The 25564-nt window shown below is 31.9% G+C and overlaps 1 protein-coding gene and 2 long non-coding RNA genes across 4 annotated transcripts; all 3 read right to left on the bottom strand.

Moving 5' to 3' along the window:
- Positions 1–7398: 7398 nt before the first annotated feature.
- Positions 7399–10109, bottom strand: LOC114417042 (TMV resistance protein N-like). Its single transcript, XM_028382135.1, has 3 exons — positions 9391–10109; positions 8131–9250; positions 7399–8022 (listed from the first exon to the last, which is right to left on the bottom strand). The coding sequence occupies exons 1-3, from the start codon at positions 9924–9926 to the stop codon at positions 7774–7776; spliced, it is 1905 nt and encodes a 634-aa protein (XP_028237936.1). The 5' UTR covers positions 9927–10109; the 3' UTR covers positions 7399–7773.
- A 6945-nt stretch (positions 10110–17054) lies between these two features.
- Positions 17055–21537, bottom strand: LOC114417049. 2 transcript variants are annotated; one of them, XR_003667710.1, is made up of 5 exons: positions 21112–21537; positions 20949–21019; positions 20783–20862; positions 19510–19677; positions 17055–19045 (listed from the first exon to the last, which is right to left on the bottom strand). It is a non-coding gene; the product is annotated as an uncharacterized LOC114417049 (long non-coding RNA). The 2 variants fall into 2 exon arrangements; XR_003667711.1 differs by having other exon boundaries at positions 17055–19026.
- A 1888-nt stretch (positions 21538–23425) lies between these two features.
- Positions 23426–24067, bottom strand: LOC114417051. Its single transcript, XR_003667713.1, has 3 exons — positions 23987–24067; positions 23838–23897; positions 23426–23537 (listed from the first exon to the last, which is right to left on the bottom strand). It is a non-coding gene; the product is annotated as an uncharacterized LOC114417051 (long non-coding RNA).
- Between the last annotated feature and the right edge of the window lie 1497 nt (positions 24068–25564).

The raw sequence follows: 25564 nt of genomic DNA, 5'->3' as shown, positions 1-25564 counted from the left end.
AAACAAACGCTAGTCAATGTTGGTAAAAAAAACTAGCCAGCATCGGCTGAAAAATAGACTTAATCAACGTTAACCAAAAAATAACCCAAGCTGACGTCAGCTGACAAATATTGTCGACATACTTTGACTAAAAAACCCTATTGATGTTGACCTAAAAATAGCCTTGTTTGACGTCGGTTTAAAAACATCACTGATTATGGTCAGACAAAATAACCCTAGTTAAAATTATGAATATTTTATATTTTTATATTATTAAAAATTGAAAAATATTTTTAATTAATATTTCAAAATTAGATTGTGCTTGTTTTCTATAAAGTTTAGTATTAAAATTTCATCTATTTAAAATATAAAATTAAAATTTTCCATAGGGAGGAAATTGATTTGCCCTGTCAAAACAAAGAATTTAAAATTGAAGAAATTTGAATTGAGTTATCCAAACAAAACATTTGAAAAATGAAAGAGATTAAAATCAAAGAAATTCAAATTCTAGACATTTTAAATTCCCTAAAATTTTGAAATTTTTAATCCAAACACAAGGTTAAGGTTTTTCATCTCCTTGAAGGCATTTCCATCCCATTCTATTGTTTCTTGTTTGTCAGATATGGGGAAATCCAAACGAATGATTTTAACTTCACTGGTCCCCTGTTAATGCAAAAGAGACAAAACAACAACAATATACGTTATACGTTTGTAAGATATATCTATGATGAATCAAGATAAGAAGCTAAATCATTCATGAGTCTCACTCATTGAGTTGTCTTTTAAAACTTGAATTATATCTTTTTGTAACCATAATCTCCTCCGCTTGCCTGCCTCTTTCGGTGATTTCTGCCTGTCAATCTCTTTATGCATGTTCTCAATCAAGTCATGCAATGTAACTTTATCATCTCTAATCTTAATGAGAGATTTGTCAACAAGCACCCCAATATGGTATTTCATGCAGTTATCATAGAAACTGTGATGTATATCTTCAATCTCTCAGCATTTATAGTCTCCTCCCTTAAGTTTTGTTGTTATTTTGTCTCCTCCCTTAAGGTCCTCTTCATCCATGAAAGCACGGATTCCCTTGTCACGAAGAGCTCTGTGGAGATGCGTCATAAATTCATAACGTGTGTCTTCCCCTCTGAAGTTAATGAACACATCGTATCTGGATGCGCCGGAACTTGTTTTAGCCATTAGAAGAAAAAAGTTTAGTATTATTATGCTGAAATGTAGATTGGTCTGTTGAAATATAGAATCTGTTAGAACAAAGGATGAAAGTTTGAAAAAAAAAAGAAAAAAAAAAGGCTTGAAGTCCCACTTCGCTCAGGATAAACACTTGAATAGTGTTTAACTTCCTATATATAGAGAGTTCATTTCTCCTTTTTGCCTTGCCCCAGTTGAGAAGCATTTCCTCAACTTTTCTTTCTCCCTCCCATATTTCAGCCGATGCATTTCCGGCAAACTTCTCCCTCTTTCTTTCTGTCGCTCTAAAATTACGGTTGGCTATAATAGTGACTTTTTAAAGTCATATTTTTGGTTGGCTATAAGAGTGACTTTTTAAGTCATATTTTTGGTTGGCTATAAGAGTGACTTTTTAAGTCATATTTTCGGTTGGCTATAAGAGTGACTTTTTAAGTCATATTTTCGGTTGGCTAGACTTTTCAAGTCATATTTTCGGTTGGCTATAATAGTGACTTTTCAAGTCATATTTTTCGGTTGGCTATTAGAGTGACTATTTCAAGTCATATTTTCGGTTGCCTGTTAGAGTGACTTTTCAAGTCATATTTTTCGGGTGGCTTTAGAGTGACTTTTCAAGTCATACAAGAGGGTGTAATTCTAGAAAAGGTTCCCTCAGTGCAGTGGGAATCCTATACATTGATCTGGGCTATTTTATCCTGGGGACTTCGTGGTTGATAGTCTGCTTGCACAATTTTTGGCAGTTCCACGAAACGTCTTAAAGAAAGCGACATTGTCCGCAACTCAGCCAGTAATTTTTTTGGTTTGCCATAAACTATTGTTACAATAATTTTAAGACGTTTTTCGGCTTTGCTATGGCTACCGTAGATATTACTGGCTCGAACAACAATGACCTCAACAAACCTTTTAGGTTTGAAGGGTATCATTTCAAACGTTGGCAACAAAAGATGATGTTTTCTATGAGAAAAGTTGCCTATGTTTTGAACACTGATATTCCAGTGATGCCTAAAGATGCTGAGAAGGAAGTGAAGGATAAAAAGACTATGGCATTAGCTCTTTGGAATGAAAATGATTACCTATGCAAGAATTTCATTCTGAATGGGTTAGCTGATGATCTCTATGATTATTATAGCCCATATAAGTCTGCCAAATTAGTTTGGCTGGCTCTGGAAGAGAAGTATGATACTGAGGAAGCTGTGACTAAAAAGTATGTTGTTAGTCGCTACCTCAAGTATCAAATGACTGATGACAATTCAGTAGAGTCTCAATCCTATGAGATACCGAAAATTGCTCAAGAGTCGTACATAGCTATGATAACTGAGATCAATATTATTGGAGGATCAGATGGATGGTGGGTAGACACTGGCGCCTCCCGCCATGTCTGCTATGATCGTGCTATGTTTAAAACATACACGAATGTTGAAAATAAGAAAGTGTTGCTGGGTGATTCCCACACCACTACTGTTGCTGGAACTGGAGATGTTGAACTGAAGTTTACCTCGGCAAGGACTTTGATTCTCAAAGATGTGATGTATACTCCAGAGATGAGAAAGAATCTGGTTTCTGGTTTTCTTTTAATCAAGGCTGGGTTTACTCAGACCATAGGTGCAGATTAATTTACTTTGACCAAGAATGGGGTATTTGTAGGGAAAGGATACGCCACTGATGACATGTTCAAATTGAATCTTGATATTAATAAAGTTTCTCCTTTTGCTTACATGCTGTGTGATTTTAATATCTGGCATTCTAGACTTTGTCATATAAATAGTCGTTGCATATCTAACATGAGTAACTTAGGTTTTATTCCAAAGCTATCTTCAAATCACTTTAAAAAATGTGTTTTTTGCAGTCAATCTAAAATAACTAAGAAATCACATAAATCAGTAGTTAAAGAATCTGAGCCATTGGATTTAATACATTCTGATATATGTGAATTTGATGGAACGTTGACCAGAAATGGAAATCACTTTTATTGATGATTGCTCTGAATATACATATGTATATCTTTATGAAAAATAAAAGTGAAGTGTTTGACATGCTTAAGTTATTTGTAACAGAAATTGAAAATCAATTCAATAAGAAAATTAAGAAACTTCGAAGTGATAGAGGCACAGAGTATGATTCCAGTTTGTTTAATGAGTTTTATAATTTGCATTGAATCATACATGAGACGAATGCTCCATACTCACCTGAAATGAACGGTATAGCTGAAAGAAAGAATAGAACTTTTACAGAATTAGTTGTAGCTACTATGTTCAGTTCTAGTGCAACATCTTTATGGTGGGGCGAAATTTTGTTAACTGTTTGTTATGTGCTAAATAGAATCCCCAAATCAAAAAACAAAACATCTCCCTATGAGATATTAAAGAAAAGACAACCAAATTTGTCTTATATGAGAACTTGGGGATGTGTGGCCTATGTAAGGATCCCAGACCCCAAGAGGGTTAAACTTGCAAGTAGAGCCTATGAATGTGTGTTCATTGATTATGCTATTAATAGCAAAGCATATAGGTTTTATGACCTAAACGCAAAAGTGATCATAGAGTCAAATGATGCTGATTTTTATGAAAATAAATTTCCTTTTAAATTAAGAAATAGTGGGGGTACTTCATCTAGTCATCTTCCTGCTATTAGTAGTGAAAATCTTGCACAACCAGAACCAGATATAGAGCCTCGAAGAGGTAAGAGAGCAAGAATTGCTAAAGATTATGGGCCCGATTATATGGCCTATACATTAGAGGAGGATCCATCAAACCTCCAAGAAGCTTTGTCTTCTTTGGATTTTGAATTGTGGCAATAAGCTATTAATGATGAGATGGATTCTTTAGAATCTAACAAGACATGGCATTTAGTAGACTTGCCTCCTGGTTTCAAACCAATTGGTTGTAAATGGATCTTGAAAAAGAAACTAAAACCTGATGGTACTGTGGATAAATACAAGGCTCGCCTTGTAGCCAAGGGTTTTAGGCAAAGAGAGAATGTGGATTTCTTCGACACCTTTTCACCAGTTACTAGAACAACATCTATTAGGGTGCTAATATCTCTTGCTACTATTCACAGTCTAGTGGTACACCAAATGGATGTTGAAACTGCTTTTTTAAATGGTGAATTAGAAGAGGAAATCTATATGGAACAACCTGAAGGGTTTGTGATTCATGGACAAGAAGATAAAGTCTGCAAGTTAGATAAATCTTTGTATGGTCTAAAACAAGCACCTAAGCAGTGGCATGAAAAGTTTGATAACTTAATAGTCTCGAATGGGTTTAAGGTGAATGAAAGTGACAAATGCATTTACTACAAATCTGTAAATAATATTTGCACTATCATATGTGTATATGTCGATGACCTTCTCATATTTGGTTCAAATATTCATGTAGTGAACGATGTGAAATCATTGTTGTGTAACAACTTTGATATGAAAGACCTCGGAGAAGCAAGTGTAATCCTTGGTATTAAGATTACTAGGTCAAAAGAGGGAATTTCTCTGGATCAATCTCACTACATTGAGAAGATCTTAAAGAAATATGACTACTTCGACTGTAAACTTGCTAGTACACCATATGATCCAAGTGTAAAACTGTTTAAAAACACTGGTGAAGGTATACGACAAACTGAGTACGCAAGTATCATTGGCAGCCTTAGGTATGTCACTGATTGTACTAGACCCGACATAGCCTATGTTGTGGGATTATTATGCAGGTTTACCAGTAGACCTAGTATAGAGCACTGACACTCTATTGAAAGGGTAATGAGGTACCTTAAAAGAACCATAAACCTTGGATTACATTATAAAAGGTTTCCCGCTGTACTTGAAGGATACATCGATGAAGATTGGAACACTCTTTCAGATGATTCCAAAGCAACCAGCGACTATATATTTAGCATAACTGGTGGGGCTGTTTCTTGGAAGTCAAAGAAACAGACTATCTTAGCTCAGTCCACTATGGAATCTGAGATGATAGCACTAGCAACTGCTAGTGAGGAAGCAAGATTGGCTGAGAAGCTTACTTGCAGAGATTCCTTTATGGGAAAGACTGATACCAACTGTGTTGATCCATTGCGATAGTACCGCGGCTATTGCAAAAATTGAGAATCGTTATTACAATGGTAAGAAACGATAGATACGTCGTAAGCACAACACTGTTAGAGAATTACTCTCAACAGGAGCTGTTAGAGTGGATCATGTACGCATTGATGATAATTTAGCAGATCCTTTGACGAAAGGATTAACTAAAGAGAAAGTCCATAACACTTCTAAAAGAATGAGACTATTGCCCTTACTGCAATGATCATTCATGATGGTAACCCGACCTAAATGACTGGAGATCCCAAGAACTAGGTTCAATGGGTAATAACAAGTTATGAAGTGATATGAAATGAACATGCTGTTATAAGTGAAAGCAGCATGATTCCTGAAGTAACAAGAGGATGAGTTATGAAAAAAAAAATTCATAATTCTTAATGAGATCTATACTCTAAGTTGAGTGGAGTACCTAGGCTACAGGAGTACTCTTGATAGACTCACCTATGTGAAGTTGAAGTGGGGGCCGCTTCATATGAAATTTTGGGCAAAAATTTCTAGAGCGTTCACTATACCGGGATAGACGTGCATGGCCTTTAACGCACGGGCTTTATAGAATACACCTATGAAAAGGTTGTGTGTGGTTTGATGTCGGAGATAGAGTTCAAGACTTCGAGTCACTCTAGTAAAATCTGAATCTTACTCACTATGCAAAGGTTCAAGTTGTATGACACCTTTGTTTATGCACAATTTTATGAAATCCTCAAAAATCTTCTTTTCAAATTTGAAGTGGAGGATTGTTAGAACAAAGGATGAAAGTTTGAAAAAAAAAAGAAAAAAAAGGCTTCAAGTCCCACATCGCTCAGGATAAACACTTGAATAGTATTTCACTTCTTATATATAGAGAGCTCATTTCTCCTTTTTTCCTTGCCCCAGTTGAGAAATATTTCCTCAACTTTTCTTTCTCTCTCCCATATTTCAGTCGATGCATTTTCGGCAAACTTATTCATCTTTCTTTCTGTTGCTCTAAAATTACGATTGGCTATAATAGTAACTTTTTAAAGTCATATTTTTGGTTGGCTATAAGAGTGACTTTTTATAGTACCGTAATATTTTTTTTGTAAGTTAGATGTCAAGGTTAAGGAGTGTCACTTAAGTTAATGGGTTAGACATCCATCTCATTCGTGATTCATAATTATCATTGTGTCAATAAAATTTTATATACGATGGAAATCAAATTTGAATTATGTGTTGTTGAATAAAATTATTATCTCTTAATCCCAACACTCCTTTCATGACATTAATTTTACGCGTGACATATATAGACCAATTATTAAATACATATCATCCAAACAGTGATTACGCGGACATATCATTCATTTTAACCCAGCGGTATCAATGGTAGTGGCTGTCCGTGACATTGTCCATGGTGGTGTCAAAGAAAAGAAGAAAACGTGTTCGTGAAAATGTTGCAACTAAAATTGGTAGTTGCTGAATTAGAAGATTAATGGATTTGGAAACATGGCGATACAAGAGATGACTACTAGCAGAGAAAAACACTTATTTTTATTTTTTCAAAAAAATAATAAAATACTGCTACCCCTAAAATGAATTAATTAAAACAAATGAGAAAGTTGGATTTTCTGTCTTATAATATATATATATATATATATATATATATATATATATATATTATCTTTTGTTAAAATTATTTACATCTTTCTTTAAAGAAAGCTATTGATAGATATAGAAAAAACTTATTCCAAGATTATTTCATCTTCTCTGTTGAATTATTCTCCTTTTTTGTTGTGTTTAATGGTAAATATTTTAAATTTCTTCACAGAGTTTACTACATATGTAAAAATTAAGTTCAACCTAAACATGTGATTTACCTTATGAAAAGCTTAATGTCAGCTACTATAACTATAAAGAAGACAAATTAGACAATTTTAAACATTTTGGTTCATTTCAATTTAGTTTTTATTTAAAAACACAAACTAAATCAAGATTATTGCAGAAAAATTAAAGCATTGTTTTCCTTCATTGGAAGTTGAACCCACCAGAATTGTAGAAAGCAACCCCCTAGACGACCTATTCAAACCAAAATGGAATTATTCTCAAAACCAAAAGGAAAATATTAAACCATGGAAATCCCGTTGCAAATTCTTCCCAAAATTTCATTTGCATGCATCATTGTGTTTGTATAAAAAGATGTTGAGTCACAGTTGTTTCATTCATTCAATCCATCACTTGAAGGGTAGAAAACTCCTAAGTTTGCGGTAACAACCAGCACTCAATATTTAAAGTTTATTCAGAAAACCAATTGACTCGTGAACTATAATTAAATTCTCACAATATTCAAATGAAAATTCCTTCAAATTTGACAAACCAGATGCATCAGGTATCCAAAACCCTTAGATAGTTAGATACATCAACTTCTGCAAAAAGAAAATGACGGAAAAAGTAAAACAGAACTGAATGACACTGCTTTGAATTTATTAATTTACAAGGAAAATGTATTCTTTAAACTTGCCTTCGATATGCCACCATACCCCAATGACGGGATGAAACTACTAGAAGTGGCGTATGGCAAGCTTCGTTGTATCAAAATCAGACGGTGGACAATGCAAATGATGTCTGTGCCATTCCAATATTCTCAAACTTTCTGGTAGATGATTGGGAGCTTGGGATAAAATACCGTTTCTGATAATAAGTGCTGTAAGGTTTTTCATCTCCTGTAAGGCATTTCCATCCCATTCTATTGTTTTTTGTTTGTCAGATATGGGGAAATCCAGACGAATGATTTTAACTTCACTGGTCCCCTGTTAATGCAAAAGAGACAAATCAACCACAATACACGTTATACGTTTGTAAGATATATCTATGATGAATCAAGATAAGAAGCTAAATCATTCATGAGTCTCACTCACCGAGTTGTCTTTTAAAACTTGAATTATATCTTTTTGTAACCATAATCTCCTCCGCTTGCCTGCCTCTTTCGGTGATTCCTGCCTGTCAATCTCTTTACCCATGTTCTCAATCAAGTCATGCACTATAACTTCATCATCGTCTCTAATCTTAATGAGAGACTTGTCAACAAGCACCCCAATATGGTATTTCATGCAGTTGTCGTAAAGAAGGTGAAGTATATCTTCAATCTCTTTCCATTTATAGCCTTTCAAGCAACAAGTAATGTCAAGAAAAACACTTTTTTCTTCTTCCTCCAAAGCATCAAAGCTTACTCTAAGTATCTTCAAGATTTTCTTATTGGGAATTCTTTGATATTGTTTGATAGCTGATTCCCATTCTTCAATAGTTTTTTCAAACAGGTTCGAACCTATGACTTCCAAAGTCAATGGAAGGCGAGAAGTCCAAGTTACTACATCTTTCAAGACCTGTTTGTAACTTTCTTTATATGTATTAAAAGCTTTCCGTTTAAGCAATTCAATAGCATCAGTCTCACTCAATTCTCCCACCTCATGTGTTATTTCGACCCCATAAGATGTTAGGAGTTGTTTGTCCCGAGTGGTGATGATCAGAACCACTCTGGTGCCAGGCATAGACTCAGACTCCCAATCAGATTTTTCAACAAATGCCTGTAATTGCTTGTGCTCATCAACATCATCTAGAACTAAGAGAACCTTCTTTCCTCTGAGCTTATTTTTTATCATCGAAGTTCCTTGATGCTCACTTTCTAAGTTGATGTCCTCCTTAAATATTTGTAAAAGAAGGATGCTTTGTAGGTGTTTTAGCCCTTTTCTGTTTGATTCTTCTCTTACGTTTTGTAGGAAACACGAACCATGAAAATCATTCTTATGCAAATTATAAACATGTCGAGCAAGTGTTGATTTTCCTACCCCGCCCATACCATGGATCCCTATCATGGAGATAGCATCTCTAGATCCAGGATTAACAGATTTTCTAATTGTATCCACTTGTGAGTCTAATCCAACCGGGCGATCTGCAACAGATATGCTTGCTTCAGCTTCATTAATCTTGAGGAAGACATCATCAACAATCTTCCCAATAAACTCGAATTCATATCCAGCTCTGTTTCAAACAGGAAATTATAGTTGTAGTGAAGTTAAACTAAAACCCTTGTATCCATATCTTGTCAAGGTTAATAAACATTTATTTTCTCTTTCAATTTTAACAAAATTATAAAGCAAAAGCTTGGTAAGGAGGGATACCCATCTTTGAAATGATGCCCAGCCAATTCTGGTACTTTCTGCAGTGCCTTCTTCCAATCCTCCATGTTAGGATGGAACCTTTCCTCATGCCTAGCCAATCCTTCTGCATAACTTCCTTGCAGGCGTCTTACATCAGAAGGATCCACCTTATAAAAGACAGGAATAACCAACAGAGTTTTCTCGCGGTAGCAGCCAAGGATGGTTTTAAGTTCATCTAAGCAAAATGAGGAATACGCATAGTCTTTAGAGAGCACAGTGATGGCAATCCTCGACCCTTTAATTGCCTCCTCAAGTGTTGCTCTTATTTCTTCTCCTCTCTGAATGTCATTTTCATCCATGAAAGCACGGATTCCCTTGTCACGAAGAGCTTTGTAGAGATGCCCGGTAAATCCATGACGTGTGTCTTCCCCTCTGAAGTTAATGAACACATCGTATCTGGATGCACCGGAAAATGTTTCAGCCATTAGAAGAAAAAAGTTTAGTATTATTATGCCGGAATGTAGGTTGGTGTGTTGGAATATAGAATCAAACTTCATACACTAAAACTAATTAAAGAGGTAAGTATAGTACCATGATAATTTTTTCCTTAGTCAGATGTCAAGGTCAAGGAGTGTCTCTTAAGTTAATGAGTTAGACATCGATCTCATTGTGATTGATAATTATCACTGTACCAATGAAATTTTATATACGATGGAAATCAAATTCGAATTATGTGTTGTTGAATAAAATTATTATCACTTAATCCAAGCACTCCTTTCATGACATTAATTTTACGCGGGACATATATAGACCAATTATTAAATGCATATCATCCAAACAGTGATTAGGCGGACATAACAAACCAACTTGCATAATAAAAAAATACCAACTTGATCAGCCTTATTATGCAAAGGGGGAAATATCTGGCTTTCTTTTAGTCAGCGGTCAAAGTCATTCACTATATCACCCAGGTACAAAGTCTTCACAATTTCATTTAACATGTCTAAAATAGTAGTAGTACTACTTTATAGCAATTCCATTTATATATCACAAAATGAAGAAATTAAGATGTTATATAATGATCCGTTCACTTCATCTCACCAAAACACATTTAACGCGTTAATTTCTCTCAGCTGTTGCATTGTATGGGATGGAAACTCTTAGATGCGGTGTGCACTATTTCCCTAATGCATGAATAATTTTTAAGCTAAAATATTTTTTTATCTCATAAATATAAAAATATACAAAATTTATTATTATGTAAAAATTTTAGTATGTTTTCATTCTCACAAAGATGTAATATATTATTTTTGGACTTAGACATATTTAAACTTACCATAATGACTTTTTAATTGATGTAAATATAACATTTTTATATTAGTTGTAAGGTTATAAATCTCAAGAACTTAAGTAGATTTATGAGAGTTTCATGAACTCGACTCGTAGGCTAGTAAGAATATATTTCATATAAAAATAATAACAAACTATTTATAAATAACATACAAAATTTATTATGTAAAATTTTTAGTATGTTTATGTTCTCACAAAGTTGTAATACATTATTTTTAAACTTAGACATATTTAAATTTATCACAATGACTTTTTAATCAATGTAAATATAACATTTTTTATATCAACTATGCATATAACTAATATAAAATATAATGTTTTTAATTGATGTAAGCATATAATTCAAGTAGATTTGGATGTCCAAATTTTGCTCTAAGTAAAAAAATGAAATTTTAATTTTAAAATAAAAAACTTATTGAAAATTTTATTGGAACAAAATCAGAACATTTTATAACTTTTAAATATTATAAGAGTAATTATGGTGGGTTTTCAACAAAGTTAGTATGCATGAGTTTGAAACTCTTTGTGGGTGTTGTTTGTTAAGTACCATGAAATGTTGTAAAAGAAATGTATGGAAAAAGTTAAACCATATCTTGTTCAAGTATGTACAGGTATTTTCTCTTATTAATTGAAACGTCTGACTCCAATCCGTAAGACACGCTAGGATGAATTTATTCTCTTTAGTGGAAAAACAGGGCAATGCAAAAACAAAAACCAAAACGCGTTGGTGTTAGCTTTATAATAAAATGGAATACTGAACCCAACTTCACATTACTGGAAGCAACACGAACCCAATTTCATCCGAAGGAGGACTGAAGATTCTTCGAGAGTTAGAGGCAATTATGAAAAACCTTATTGGGAGAAGCTCCCAAGAAAAAATGCCTAAACCATAATTAGTGGCTTTTATTTAATTATTATCCGTGTTGAAACTTAAAAGTGCAAAAATAAAATGGGGTCATGTATTTCATCACCCTGCACCAATGTCACTGCCCACACTTTGTATATCCCGAAACACTTGTCCTTGATTTAATTACACCTTAGCAGTAATACTAATAAACATGATTCTCATCATCCTCTTATGCAAAATTGCAATTGCTTCTTGTTAGATATGAAGAAGGGAAACTTAATAATAATAATAATCAACTTACATTTTCAATAATTCTTTTAGAGTTATATTTTCTATTTTTATGATTTATTTTTTGAAATCTAATATTATAATAGATCATTAATTTTATTGGTCAAAATTTAAAAAAATGATAAGAATGAAAAGTAACTGGAATAGATTAATTCTTGTTGTAAGTTGACTCTTCCCCATATATAACTTCATCGTAACATAATTTTTTTAAAAGCATGTATTTTCTTCTTGTATCAATTGAAATAAAATTATTTTTAATTTTACATGTAAATTAATAAATAATTTTACAAAATTTATTATTTATTAAATGTTAACATTTATTTTTCAAAAGTTAAATATTTAAATAATTAAAGTACAAAAAGAAAATCAACCACCTTTGATAGTTTTCTTAACCCACCCACGTACTTATTCAATAGTCAACTCATCAATTGTCATCTTTACATCACTACTTTAAGGTTACAACTTTATATTTTGTTTCAAAATAATAGTATTAATAAAGTATTTAAATGTTAAAAAATGAATTTAAAAATTCTATAAATCTAATAAGGTTTATTTAATTTAATTCTACTTTTTCCAAAAATAATATGAAAATTTTGATTTTAAATGATATAAGTAAAATCTCTAAATCTTTACAATTTTCTTATAATACAAAATTTTAAAAAATTATTATCTGACTTTTTTAGATGATAAGTTATTAAAAATAAGTTCAAATGATAAAAATATTAAATATGTTATTTCATGTAATTTGACATTAATCAACTATTTTTTTAGGTTAGTCTTACCAAACTCTTTCAGCTAGCTTCGAGTCTTTCAACTCCTAGCTTGTAGCTTATAATCTTTCATTTAGTTTGTGAGCTTTTATCTATCTTATAAGATAGTTTTACCAAACAGTCTAAATTGTTGTACTTTCTACACATTTATGGATTAAATCAAAATATTTATTTTCAAGGATTAAACTGTCACCAATATACACATTGAAGGACCAAAATAATATTTACTTATTTTTTGTACATAGACTCAAGACCTTCTAGAATAGGTGAAATTACTTAGAAAGATTCATAGAAGACAGAGAGAAGATGAAGGAAGGGCATACATGGAAAGAAGTACCGACAAAAGTGGGTGCATATGATGGTTGGGATATCCAACATAACTAAGTAATCCTTTCTCATTATGCTATGGTTTTCTAAACTATGGTTGTAACTTTATAAAGACGTAGTGTTACTTTTGGTCCATTATGTTCCACAGATATTTTGTTTTGCTACATTAAATTTTAAAATTTTCTAAATATATCATGTTGGTTTGTTTTTCAATTTTCTGTTAGAAATGTTGGTGTTATGTTAAATTTTAAATTTGTAAATAGTTAATTTAACTTAGTGGCGTCTAAAAACTGTCACAGTGTATTTTTAATATAATAACAACCAGCATTGCGCAATATAGAACTTGTTTTAGATTTAGAATCAAACCAAGCCAACAAGATTCTCTCCCCTTGTCTCCCTCCCAAACTCCCACCAAAGAGAAGATCTGAGAACAAAAAAACACATTGTAATAATCTCAATGATAAACACATTATAAAAATAATAAAAATTGAAATTCTTGTTGTTACCCCCAACAACTATTTGTAGAGTCCTAAAGCCATAAATTGCACCATATAACATTGCTATGATTTTTAACAAAAAAAAAAGGCTAAAAGAAACGAAAAGAACTTGTTGGTAAAACTACAATGAGAATTGATCTTCAAAAGATAACAAAACACTATGCCTTAACTACATAAACTCACAATAAAAGTATATTTCATCCATCCGGGAACTTTATCCGAAAGAAGTTGATATACTACTCCAATGCAACCACTAAACTCATGTTGAATGTTAAATCTTCACCCTTAAACAAAACATGAATTATGTTAAATGCTCTTGATCATTCTTACTTTTGTCAGAAATTATTTTTTTCCTTGTTGAGAATTGTGAAGATACATTTTCTTGTTTGTCATGTCCATTTTTCCTGTCCAACCAATTGAAATTCAGAATAACAACCACATTAGAGTACACAAATTTATGTGACGCTCAACTACCAAATATGAGTTCTTTATGACCGACAAGTTTTTACATGTGAGAAAATTGTAAACTAAGTACAAACCATGAAGAAGAGATCCAAAACTTGCTAGTGGAGCCTCGAGATAGTTCAAAATAAGTAAGAATATTTCTCCCGAATTCATATAATAACCTAGAGGTAAATGTTTTACATACTATGAAAATTCAGTTGAGATAGCTTAAAAAGGTATAATACTAACATATACTAGTTTCGGCCTAATATATAGGCAATCAAAGTCCCCTTGTTATTTCTCTTTCAAGTTCATCCTATAATAGATTACATAAATTATAAATTGATTAAAAAACCAAATAGTTCTTTTTGCTAGTTGGAACAGTTCACCACGTATTCACTACATCAATTACCCTTTCAATTTAAAAGAATAGATCCTCAAGATTATGTACAATTATGCAAGAAAAAAAAATAAAAGCAAGTGATTTATGAGACTAGAAAAATAAAATTAAATGTTTATGAAATAAAGAGGAAGGTATATTATTTTCTCTTATTTCCCTACATAAGCTAATTTCTATTATTTTCTTTCTCCTAACTTTCTATACAACTAAAAGAGGTTACAACCATGATAATGTAAACCCATGCACAAGACTTCAAACATAAAGCTATTTCAAACATAAAATTACCTCCAAAATGATTCCATTGTATAAATATGCCATTTATATGGGATCAATAAAAAACTTATGTTCCTGTATAGGTTAAATTCAAAAAGGGGGGGGGAATAGTTATAGACAATGTAACAAAAAGAAATAGAAATAAACTAGAGGTAAAATAACCATGTAAGTTAATAAAGAAAACATAATGCACTTCAGGTTGGTTATAGCCTTATAGGTAGTTAAATGCTGAAACACTAAGTACATGGAAGGAACAAGTCAACAAGAAGAAATATACTTGCAGTGAAAACTATCAAAGCAATTCATGTGTACTCTACACCTGAGTTTCAGGGCCACATATTTCTAATAATCTACTAGTAGAGTTGAACATCTTTTTATGTATTAGTATATTGTCATACTTGGAAACTACCTATACTATCTTGTAAGCTGCAACAAATATGTGAGAATTAAGGAACTATAATGACAAATAATACCAAAGATCATTTCAAAGACAAGCTTGACTTTTCTCAAGATCTCATCACATTATAAAATGATTTTGGTCATTATTCAGCTGCCAGAACTCAGTTTTATTTTGTATCCCTCAATAGCGTTATCAATTGTATTCCAATTATTAGAGCCTAGTAAAGAAAAACTAACAATAAAGGTAATCATTTTATACTAACCAACGTGGCTAATGCAAAGAATTTAAGCAAGTGACTAGGGCAAACCAAATAAATAATGGTAAGTTTAAAATTACCTATGACATTCTTGTGAACATCATATCCTCAATTTTATTTGCCAACCCGTGGTCATTGTGTTCAGGTCTTTCTCAGGCATTTTCACAAATAGTTCTTAAACTCATTTCACAACTCTTTCTCAGTCTCTATTTTTTTTTTTTGAGATACATATTCATCTCTCTCTCTCTCTATTCCATTCTAAATTATAGAATTAAAATGATACAATATAGTTATAGTTAGAATTAGAATGATCCTAATTTGTGAAAAATTAGAATGATCCTAATTTGTGAAAAATTAAAATAAAAGTAAACACCTAATTAAATTAAATACTAGTAATATCTTAAAATTTCATTAATTAACACTTCATGCATTTTTAATAATTTTAAAATAAGTGTATGTTAATTTATTCCACAAAAATAATTATTTTTCTCTTTGATTGTTGTTTTTGTGATATTTTTGGAAATAATTGTTTTAATATGAGAAAAAGTGTGAAGATAATGTGTTATTGAGTTTTTGATGAACTTTTTAAAAATAATTATTTTAATATATGTATTTGTTCTATGAGATTTTATACAATGTATTTGTAGGAAAAAAAATTTAAAATTTTATCTACACCAATGGACTGTAAGTGTAAGTTTTATAGGATTTTATTAACTTCAAGTAAATGTAGGTATAAGTTTTTTAAAAAAAATTTACCAACTCCTAACACTTGTAAGTAGATATTATTTTGAGTTTTACCTACACCAAATAAAAATAAATACAAATATATAAATTTTACCTACGTCAAACAAATGGTAGGTATAAGTATTTTTTAACTTTTACCTATAATAATTTATATCTACAGGCAAAAGTTTCCGCAGGCATAGGTCACTCTTTCTTTGTAGTGGCAGTGAAACTATGGTCTTTTTTTTATAACTGAATGGCTTGGACTATGCAATTGATTATGTGTCCACTGCTATGAAGATTATTAAAGAGAAGAAGTTACTAACTACTACTCTTAATGACTTATTACAAAAATAATGTTTTGAAATGATCGGAAACATGATATGTTTCTATCATGAAGGAGAGCATTTAGATAATTACATTTAACCAATTTTGTTATAAGATTGTTGAGTTGGCTTTCTAGCATTGGCTAGCTTAGGATATGTTGTCAGCCACTTGCTTGCAATTTCCCTTTTCAGTTATTTTGTTATCTTTTGGATATTTTTAGCACTTTATGTTGTGTATATATAAGTAGTTATGTACTGAGTAAAAGGGCATTGAAGAAATAGTACAAGTCTTTTCTTCTCATCTTTCTCTTAATAGGTTCTTAGGCCTTGAATGTTAGGAAACTATTGAGTTGTTTGACCGTTCATAACAGTTTTCGTGAAAACCCCAAGGAATACTCTATAGATGCAATTGAGGACCGGCTGGTACGTAGAACGATTTAGAAGAGAGTTTAGTTTATAAATTCTATCTTTACAAACAGTAAAAATTGTTTTTTTGTCAAAAAATTAATTTTTTAGGAAATAAAATCAATATATTTTCTAAAATATTGATTTTCTTTGACACGTTATTATTTCTCACCCATTTCTCTTAAATTAGATAATTATTTTATTTTTATTCTATTATTTTTTTTAAAATTATTTCTCTTATATTTTCTTCTATTCTATTTCTCTAATTCTTTTTATCTAAATTAAATACAACCAAAGTCAGTTCATAATCATATTAAAGAGAATAAGTAGGTGAACGGAAGTGGGAAGGAAGAAAGTGGAAGAAGTTGCCAAGAAAGAGTACGTGACCATATTAATTTTTCCTTAAATACAAGAAGCTTCATAGAAGCTGCCAAGAAAGTGTACATGACCATATTAACTTTTCCTTAAATACAAAGAAGCTTCCAAGAAGCTACCAAGAAGTGCAGCTATGTAGAAAGCAAAGAGGGAAAATAAGCTACTACCGTGTTAGCTTTATATAAATTAATTTGAACATGGATTGGTTAGTGTTTCCCTATTGCAACTTCACTCACAGCATCAACGTACTTCACACTAATATTATTAATATATTTCATTCTCAACAAGTTTGCTTCCACGTATTGTTGCCAGTTGCCACTACTGGAAAAGCTACTTTTTAAGTCGGTTAAATTATTCATTTTACGACGGTTTTGAACCAACATAAAATAGGGTGTCGTAAAAGATAAAAAAGTTACAAAGACAAGCTTTAGAATCGTCGTTGTATAGCTTACTTTCTACGACGGTTGACACATAACCGTCGTAGTATGTCATACCAATCTACAATGTTTGTTAGTTTAACCGTTTTAATATGCCTGTATGGTGATACTACTTTCTACGACGGTTATCATATAACCATCTTAAAAAGTTCCACCTGCTACGACGGGTTGTGATGAACCGTCTTTGTATGTGTCTGTAGGTAACAGTTTTCTACAATGGTTATTGGACAACCGTCATAGTATGTCTAATATACTAAGACGATTATCTAATAACTGTCGTAGTATTCATTTCTTTTTTTTATTTTTATTTTTTCATCCTTTTGTCCAATATACTACGACGGCTTTCTTTTTTCATCCTTTTGTCCTCTCCAAAATTGACCTTGTCGAACAAACTATCAACTAAGCATATGCTAGACTCAACTTTGGCCAATGTAACACCATTCAAATTAAAGGGTCATACTTACTTTGATTGATAAAATTTGGAGCAAAATTAAAATCAACTGTATAACAATAACTATAACTAATTACCTAGTGTTCATTGACCACTATCTTAAATTGCAGGCTAATTGAAAAATAATTAGAAAATGGAAAATAGCAATACCAACATAGGAAGCAACCACAAATATAAATGGCCAACAAAGTCTTTCTTGTAATTGGGTTGAGAGCATAACAAATAGATCTTCAGGTTTTACTAAGTAACTACATGACAATAATATTCCTTTCATCTATTCTTAAGTTTACTTTTTTATTCATGTACAATTGATTGTCAAATATTATAGATCAATTGAGTACTTCAATTAAATCTTATGTTTATAAAAACGTAGTTTATTATCCTTTTACAACAAAGATCAAACATAAACTAACATCATAATCCACTCAAATAAGTAATGATTTAGATATGTTCTTATACCAAAACCGCATCATTTCAAACATCAAGATTTTCAAAAGGCACTAACATCAGAGAATCACTCCACCCATATTAAACAAACTTCAACTCATACCAAGAAAAAAAAAAGTTTGACTCTATGTTGCCAAGAAAACTTCAAGAAAATAAATTACAAACCTGCAAGCTCAGCAGCATAATCATGTGGAGGCTACTCTTCCACAAATCTAAAATCCATGTTTCCAATATTTTGAAGTTCCTTAAATATCCATTCTGGTGGAGTATCTTCATGCAACAACTTAAGGTATTGATAAACAAAGCCAATGATATCAAAGATATGTTAAGTGATAAAAAAAAAAAGTTAAGCAATATTGAAGTAACAAATGCTGAAACTTGAATTACTGAAAGCATATGCTGAAAAAGATGTATTAATTTTGCTACAAAATAGTCAATAATGCTTCCAGCCTTACATTTATAATTTATAATTTATTCGTGAAAATTTTAAACCATTAAAACTCCCAAATGATAATAAAGCTGAAACTGAAAAATGGGATTACCTTTTCAATACTGATAAATTCCTTCTTCCCCAACTCCTGCAGATAGAGATGTAGCACATCCTCTGGACTTGAGAAAGGAGAGCAAGCTTCCTCTGCCCTCTGAAGGGTTAAGTATGCTCTTGTTAATGAAAACCATAAAACTTTCAATCTTAGAATTTTAGATTTAAATGAGAAATAGTTAGTACATATGAATCAACAATCTATATTACCATTAACCAAAAATGAGAATATGGTAGTGCAGAAAACAATGTTTCAGAAGTTTATCGAGCATTTTAAGTTGGGGCTAAAGTATTTAAAATAAAATAAAATAAAAATTTCAGCAGGCAGGGAATACTATCCTTTTTTATATTATATTATTAACCAAATAGATGACAAGTGGCAGTTGCTGTGCAGGAAATTTGTTGAAAAACTTTGAAATATCACAAGAAAAGGGAGAGAAATGCTAGAGAAGTCTCCAATGCTAATTGACGTACAAGTGTATCACTTAAATTTGAAATAGAGACATACAATAAGATGCATAAAAATGAATGATAATAGATACAATAATACATCATAGGATTTATCCATAATGAGGTATCTTACCATGCCCAAGGAGATGAGCTAAATAATCCTCTGGCTTCTTTAAATACTGTTGGTGTAGACAGGGCAATGTCCATGATAAGTCAAGGATATGAACATCATTATCCAGTCTTCTTGTCAAAAATTTTATTTTAAATACTGTTGGAGTAGACAGGGCATTATCCAGTCTTACTGTTACATAAAAAAAATTATCCAATAAAAACAACACAATTTTGAGACTGAAAACTTCGAGTGATTTCAAGGAAGACTATAAATTATTATTTTAAATGCAAGTTATATTTTTTAAAAAGAAATAAAATAAATTTTGATATACCTCCCATTAAATTATGAAACCCTGTATATTTTATGGTAATTTAAATACACAAAAATATTTATTATATATATATATATATATATATATATATATATTATAATGTCAGACAACATTCTTTTATATAATTAATTTTTTTCTATTTTAAATTAATCTTAATTATCAAAATTAAGACATATATATGTGTGGATAATAATTAATTTAATTATTTCGAATCAGAATATATAATTATTCAAATTATCTCAATTATTATATTTAAATAATTCTATGAATTAAAAATATAAAAATTTTCTCTAAAATTTTCTTGCTCAATTGCATAAAATGTCCCTATAATTTTATTATAATAAAAAATTTAAAATAATCTTAATTACCTTAATTAAAACATACTTATTCTAATTAGAAAATGTCCCTATACTTTAATTATTTCAAATTGGAAAATATACTCATTCTAATTACCTTAATTACTATATTTATATAAAAAGTTTAAAACTATCTTAATAACTAAAACATATACCTGAGTTACTAACAATTGATTAAATTATTTCAAATTAAAAGATGATTCTGATTACCTTAATTACTATATTAATATAATTCTATGAATTAACAAATAAAGAATAAAATCTCTAAAAATGAACAATTTAATTGCATAAGTTTTCCCTCTCAAACTTATTTACTTTTATTATTATTATAAAGATAAAGATAAAAATATTCCTAATCATACCATAAGATTACAATCGGTGCATAAAAACTCATTATAAAATTATGATTAGCAAGTGTAAATATAAATTGTTTGACTAAGGAAATTAAGAAAGAAGATCCGAATCAGATCCAAGCATGGGAATATTAATAAAACATTATTCCTGCCACAACTTGGGAATATTAAGAACACCTGAAAGTGTTTCCACACCAAAGAATATGCCAACAAAAGTAGAGAAGATAATAATCAGATCAAAATTAACAGCATACCTTGATCCTATTCCCTTTCTTGTGAAGATGATTTCGACGCCAAGTGGTAATATAAAGTATAAGCTGGTTGAATAAAGAACCTGCAAAGTATTGATACTATATTAACAAATGAACAAGTAAAATTCATGGTACAATTTAAGTAAAAAATAAGGGCAAAAGTTCCTACCTAGTAGGCCTCCAATAACCCCAATAATAGCCATTGGAAATAACTCCGCAAAGGAATAATCCTCTTGACCACTAAAAATAAAATCAGTCAAGAAAAGGAAAGAAGAAAATAAATATCTCAATATTCATCTGAGAGTGAAAAAGTTAATAGCTTAGATCTTAACTCTGATATATCCCAAATTATGAATCCACCGGACCCAAAGTGTCCACATTTTCCACTCTTACACCACCCCATTGCTGCTCGGACCACAATAGCCGAAGTGAAGAAGACACGCCACGAGGTACTGAAGCACAAGTTTTTGTTTTCCTATGATTTTGGTTCCAAATCAGATTCTAAATAAGAACCAAATCCAGGCCACACACATGGTATTAGCTACTTCTAAGTTATATTTGTATCCATTGCTACTTCTAAGTTATACATAATCCAGCCCACACACATGGGACTACTGTTGATTGAGAAAAAATAGTGGAATTCTAACTATACTGTACTAAGTCAAGATTTAGTACAAGTGAAAGATGCTCTACAACAAGCAAAAGGCCATCACAATATTTGATACTGTTGTTTGACATCCAGCACTGAAATTCACTGCAATCCTAGAATAGAAACTGGTATGGAAGATATAAGTATTATACAACATTCAATATATGCCACAGATTCATGAAGGAAAACAAGGTAAAACAATTAATAAGGTCATAAATAGAATAAGAAAAGGCAAATTTCACAGTGAAAACTACGTTTAGTTGAAAATTTAGAAGAACAAGAGAACTTGCCTGTTTCATAGAGGGGCGACGAATAGAGGATTGTTGAATGCATAAAGAAGCTGCCAAGAGCATAATTTTAATCTGCCGACAGTCAAAATCATCGGCTAATGAAGGATCAATCAGCTCCCTAATACAATTCTTTTTCAGCAAAGGTTTTGCCTGAAGCAAAAAAGTATTAGATAAATAATCTTTGGGTCACAATGATGATGCAAATATGAAAGACCCCTTGCAGATCTCAATGCTACTCTTTTCCTCAACTTAATCTCAATTGGAGTATTGCTCTTTTTCAAGGGCCTTGTGCTTATTAAAATTATTTTTATTTTTTTTAATCAGCCAAATAATATATTAATAATAATGGTGAATGCAAATATATATAATTCAGAAGCACATGAGAGTACAAAATCCGTTAAAAAAAATCCTAAAGAGTGCTATTAATAAATTAGAAAATACATTTTAATATCTTAAAAGATTTCATTAAAAATATTATCAAATACCTAAAATCACGTATAGGAAATAATATTATAAAAATATTATATTTATATATTATAATCTTAATTACTCTTAGAGGGGAAGTAATATTATAGGAAATAATATTATAAAAATATTATCAAATACCTAAAATCACGTATATGAAATAATATTATAAAATTATTATATTTATATATTAAAATCTTAAATACCTAAAATCACGTATAGGAAATAATATTATAAAAATATTATATTTATATATTATAATCTTAATTACCTAAAATCACGTATAGGAAATATTATAAAAATATTATATTATAATACTTAATATTGAAATCAAATCTTATAAATTAAAAGTTTCTATAACTTGTTTAGATGTAATAACATAATATTAGAGGGGAAGTTTTCTCATATGCTTTGACAGGATTACTCGAGAAAAATTAACCAGAAGTTCAAAAAATTAACTTTTGAGCAACCAGCAGACTACAACATATGGCACTAAAACATATGGCACTAAAGACAGGACAAAAGCATATGTGAGGAGAGTACATAGAAGCAAACTTCAAAAAACTAGTCACGTTAAAATGACTTTTTGGACAAGATACCTTGGCAGGTGTCTATGTAGATGCTTCCCCAGAAGATTTGCTAGGGAATGACTTTCTGGTTCTCTTTTTACCTTTCTGTTAACATAGAAGCAAACTTTAAAAAACTAGCCACATTAAAATAAAATTAAAATTCTAATATAGGGCATATTAGTATTAATTTCATTGGGAGTAATTATTTTCATCAATCCATCTGTTGAATCAAAGTCTACATCCCAACCTCACATGTAAAATATAAGGATGAGAGAATAAGGATTGAACTCCATGAAGCATTTAATCAAAGGTGATTTTCTCAATTCTCATGTGTTTCTCATTAGAAAACAATCTCAAACTAACAAAAAAAAGGACAATCTGTGAGAGATGCTTTCAATTTCAATGAAGTAGTTCAACAATGAAATGATATACAACAAAGCAAATTTACTAATGTTACAATTAGCAAAAGCATCAATTGATTAAAATAATCTATAAAGAATAAACATGCTCTTTATCAGCAAGTAGAATCTCAGTTGTAGCATGTGGGGACTCCAAATATTCCAACAACTTTGCTGACCCCTCCTCCTGAAAGCATGTTAATTTAATTTAATAATTTAATTTTAAAAAAAACTAAAACTTTATTCTCAAATGGAGTTATATTATAACAAACTTACCTTCTTCACATTGGTCTTGTTTATTTGAATATTAAGAACATCACAAAAGTCCAACAACTTTTCTTTGACAAATTTGTCAAACTTCTCCTTTATCTTGGCCCTCTGTTTGTCCTGCCAATAATTTTTCAATTGTGGGTTAATTACAGTAGCAGCAGACACTCACATTTACAAAAAAAAAAAAAAAAAGATTTATCTGTAGAGAATGCTAGCAACACAGTTTATATGGAACCCTAAAATCAAGTCTCACTCCCTACTTAACAAGTCTAAGACGAATTTCACCACATATTATATAGTGTATTAGAAACAGTGTTTGAAAAGTGCATTGTTAACATTCCTCTTCATCAGTTCATCTTAATAGTTCAGGCATTAGAAGAGAAGAATAGCATACTTCAGTAATAAACACAGTAGTACCTCATTTTCAGTCCACACATAACCAGAAAATTGGCCTATATTTCTCTTTAAATTGTGTGCCTGCAAATCATTCAGGAATAGCAATGGTGTTAAAGGGTTCATGCACCCTTAAGTGACAAAAACAACACAAACAATCTAAGGAACATCACCTTTGTTTTCTTTCCAAACAGTAAAGTATGAAGCATATGCAGGTTGTCATCAAGTTTTCTCTTTGACAACTTGAAAGCCACTGAAAGTTTGATATGGTTCTGGAATTCGAGGTCTAGTGCCTCCCGAGAACAGAATAAGCAGAAGGAAACGAGGAGAAGAAAGAGTAAGGTAATTGAGTAATTCGTAGTATATATTCCTTTTGCTTGTTATTACATGGTAATATATAGATGGGATTCATGCTGAGCTGGAATAACTAAGAATCCTTCTAGAATATGTGTATAACAGAATTGTATAACAGAATTGGATTCCTATAATCAACAATTAGTTAATCAAGCAAGGCTTTGTATCTGTGCGTGTCTTGATGCTTCTTAAACATAGTCTTTTAAGTAGCTGGGCTTGATGATCCTTCTTTTGGATTTTCCTACTTCTTGCACCCCCGCTTTTCCCACTTCTGCTATGCCCTGTGTCTCTTCTTCCTCATGTGCATAATCACCTTCAGCTTCTATTCCTGTAACATCCCTTGGCCCTTGCAGAATCACCTTGTCCTCAAGGTGATAGTCACGACATAGCTGCTGCCAATTCTCCCAGGAAGTTTCATCAGGGGAGAGTCCTTGCCATTGGACCAAAACTTCCCAAGGACTGTGAGGGTCAGAGGAAGCTCTGCGGGACCCGAGAATGGAAAGGGGTGATATGAGAGGGTGGTTCTCATGAAAGTGAGGTGGTAATGGCGGTGGTGTGGTGGACTCCGGGTTGCCGCGGAAAAGTTTGAGATTCGAGCAGTGAAAGACAGGGTGTATACGCACCCCCTCAGGCAATTCCAGACGGTAAGCAACGGGGTCAATCTTGGCAATGATTTTGAATGGCCCATAGTAACGCCGTGCAAGTTTCCCACCTACTTCATGAGCAGCCTTTGCCGATGTCTGTCGGTATGGCCGGAGTTTAACGAGGACCCAGTCACCTATTGCATATTGAATGTCGCGGCGATGTTGGTCAGCATAGTGTTTCATGCGCTCTTGGGCCTTCACTAACTTCTTTTTAATGATTTGAAATGTAGCTTCGCGCTCAGAGAGCAGGTCCTCTACTGCAGCTACCTTCGAGGAGCCTGTAACATAGTCCGGAATACTGAGTGGTTTTCGGCCAAAGGTAATTTCATAGGGAGAGGTTCTTGTGTTGGCCATCCAAGAAGTGTTATGAGACCATTCTATCCAAGGGAGGAGCCTTCCCCAGCTCGTGGGCTTCCGATGAACGAATGCCCGCAAATACTGCTCTATTACGCGGTTCAAGACTCCAGTTTGCCCATCACTCTGAGGGTGATTGGCGGAGCTCATCCGGAGGTGGGTTCCACTGGATCGAAACAGCTCCTGCCATAGATGACTGATAAAAAGAGGATCACGATCCGATACCAGGCTGCGCGGGATACCGTGAATTTTGACCACCAAATCTAAGAAAAGCTTTGCCACAGTAAGAGCAGAGTGATTCTGAGGTAGCATACCTAAGTGTATGCCTTTGGAGAAACGGTCAACTACGACAAGTAGCACCGAGTTGCCACGGTATGGTGGTAAACCACCAATAAAATC

Source organism: Glycine soja, chromosome 6, assembly GCF_004193775.1.
Source record: "Glycine soja cultivar W05 chromosome 6, ASM419377v2, whole genome shotgun sequence".
NCBI lineage: Eukaryota > Viridiplantae > Streptophyta > Magnoliopsida > Fabales > Fabaceae > Glycine > Glycine soja.
Note: the sequence above shows the minus strand (reverse complement) of the source record. Positions and strands in the feature narration are given on the sequence as shown.

Bases quoted from the DNA above. Each gene is read 5' to 3' on its own strand.
- LOC114417042 (XM_028382135.1), bottom strand. From the start codon at position 9,926: ATGAAGTTTGATTCTATATTCCAACACACCAACCTACATTCCGGCATA. The intron at 9,251-9,390 runs GTATCCCTCCTT...TGTTTGAAACAG, and splicing joins GGGCATCATTTCAAAGATGG to AGCTGGATATGAATTCGAGT. The intron at 8,023-8,130 runs GTGAGTGAGACT...TTGCATTAACAG, and splicing joins AAGTTTTAAAAGACAACTCG to GGGACCAGTGAAGTTAAAAT.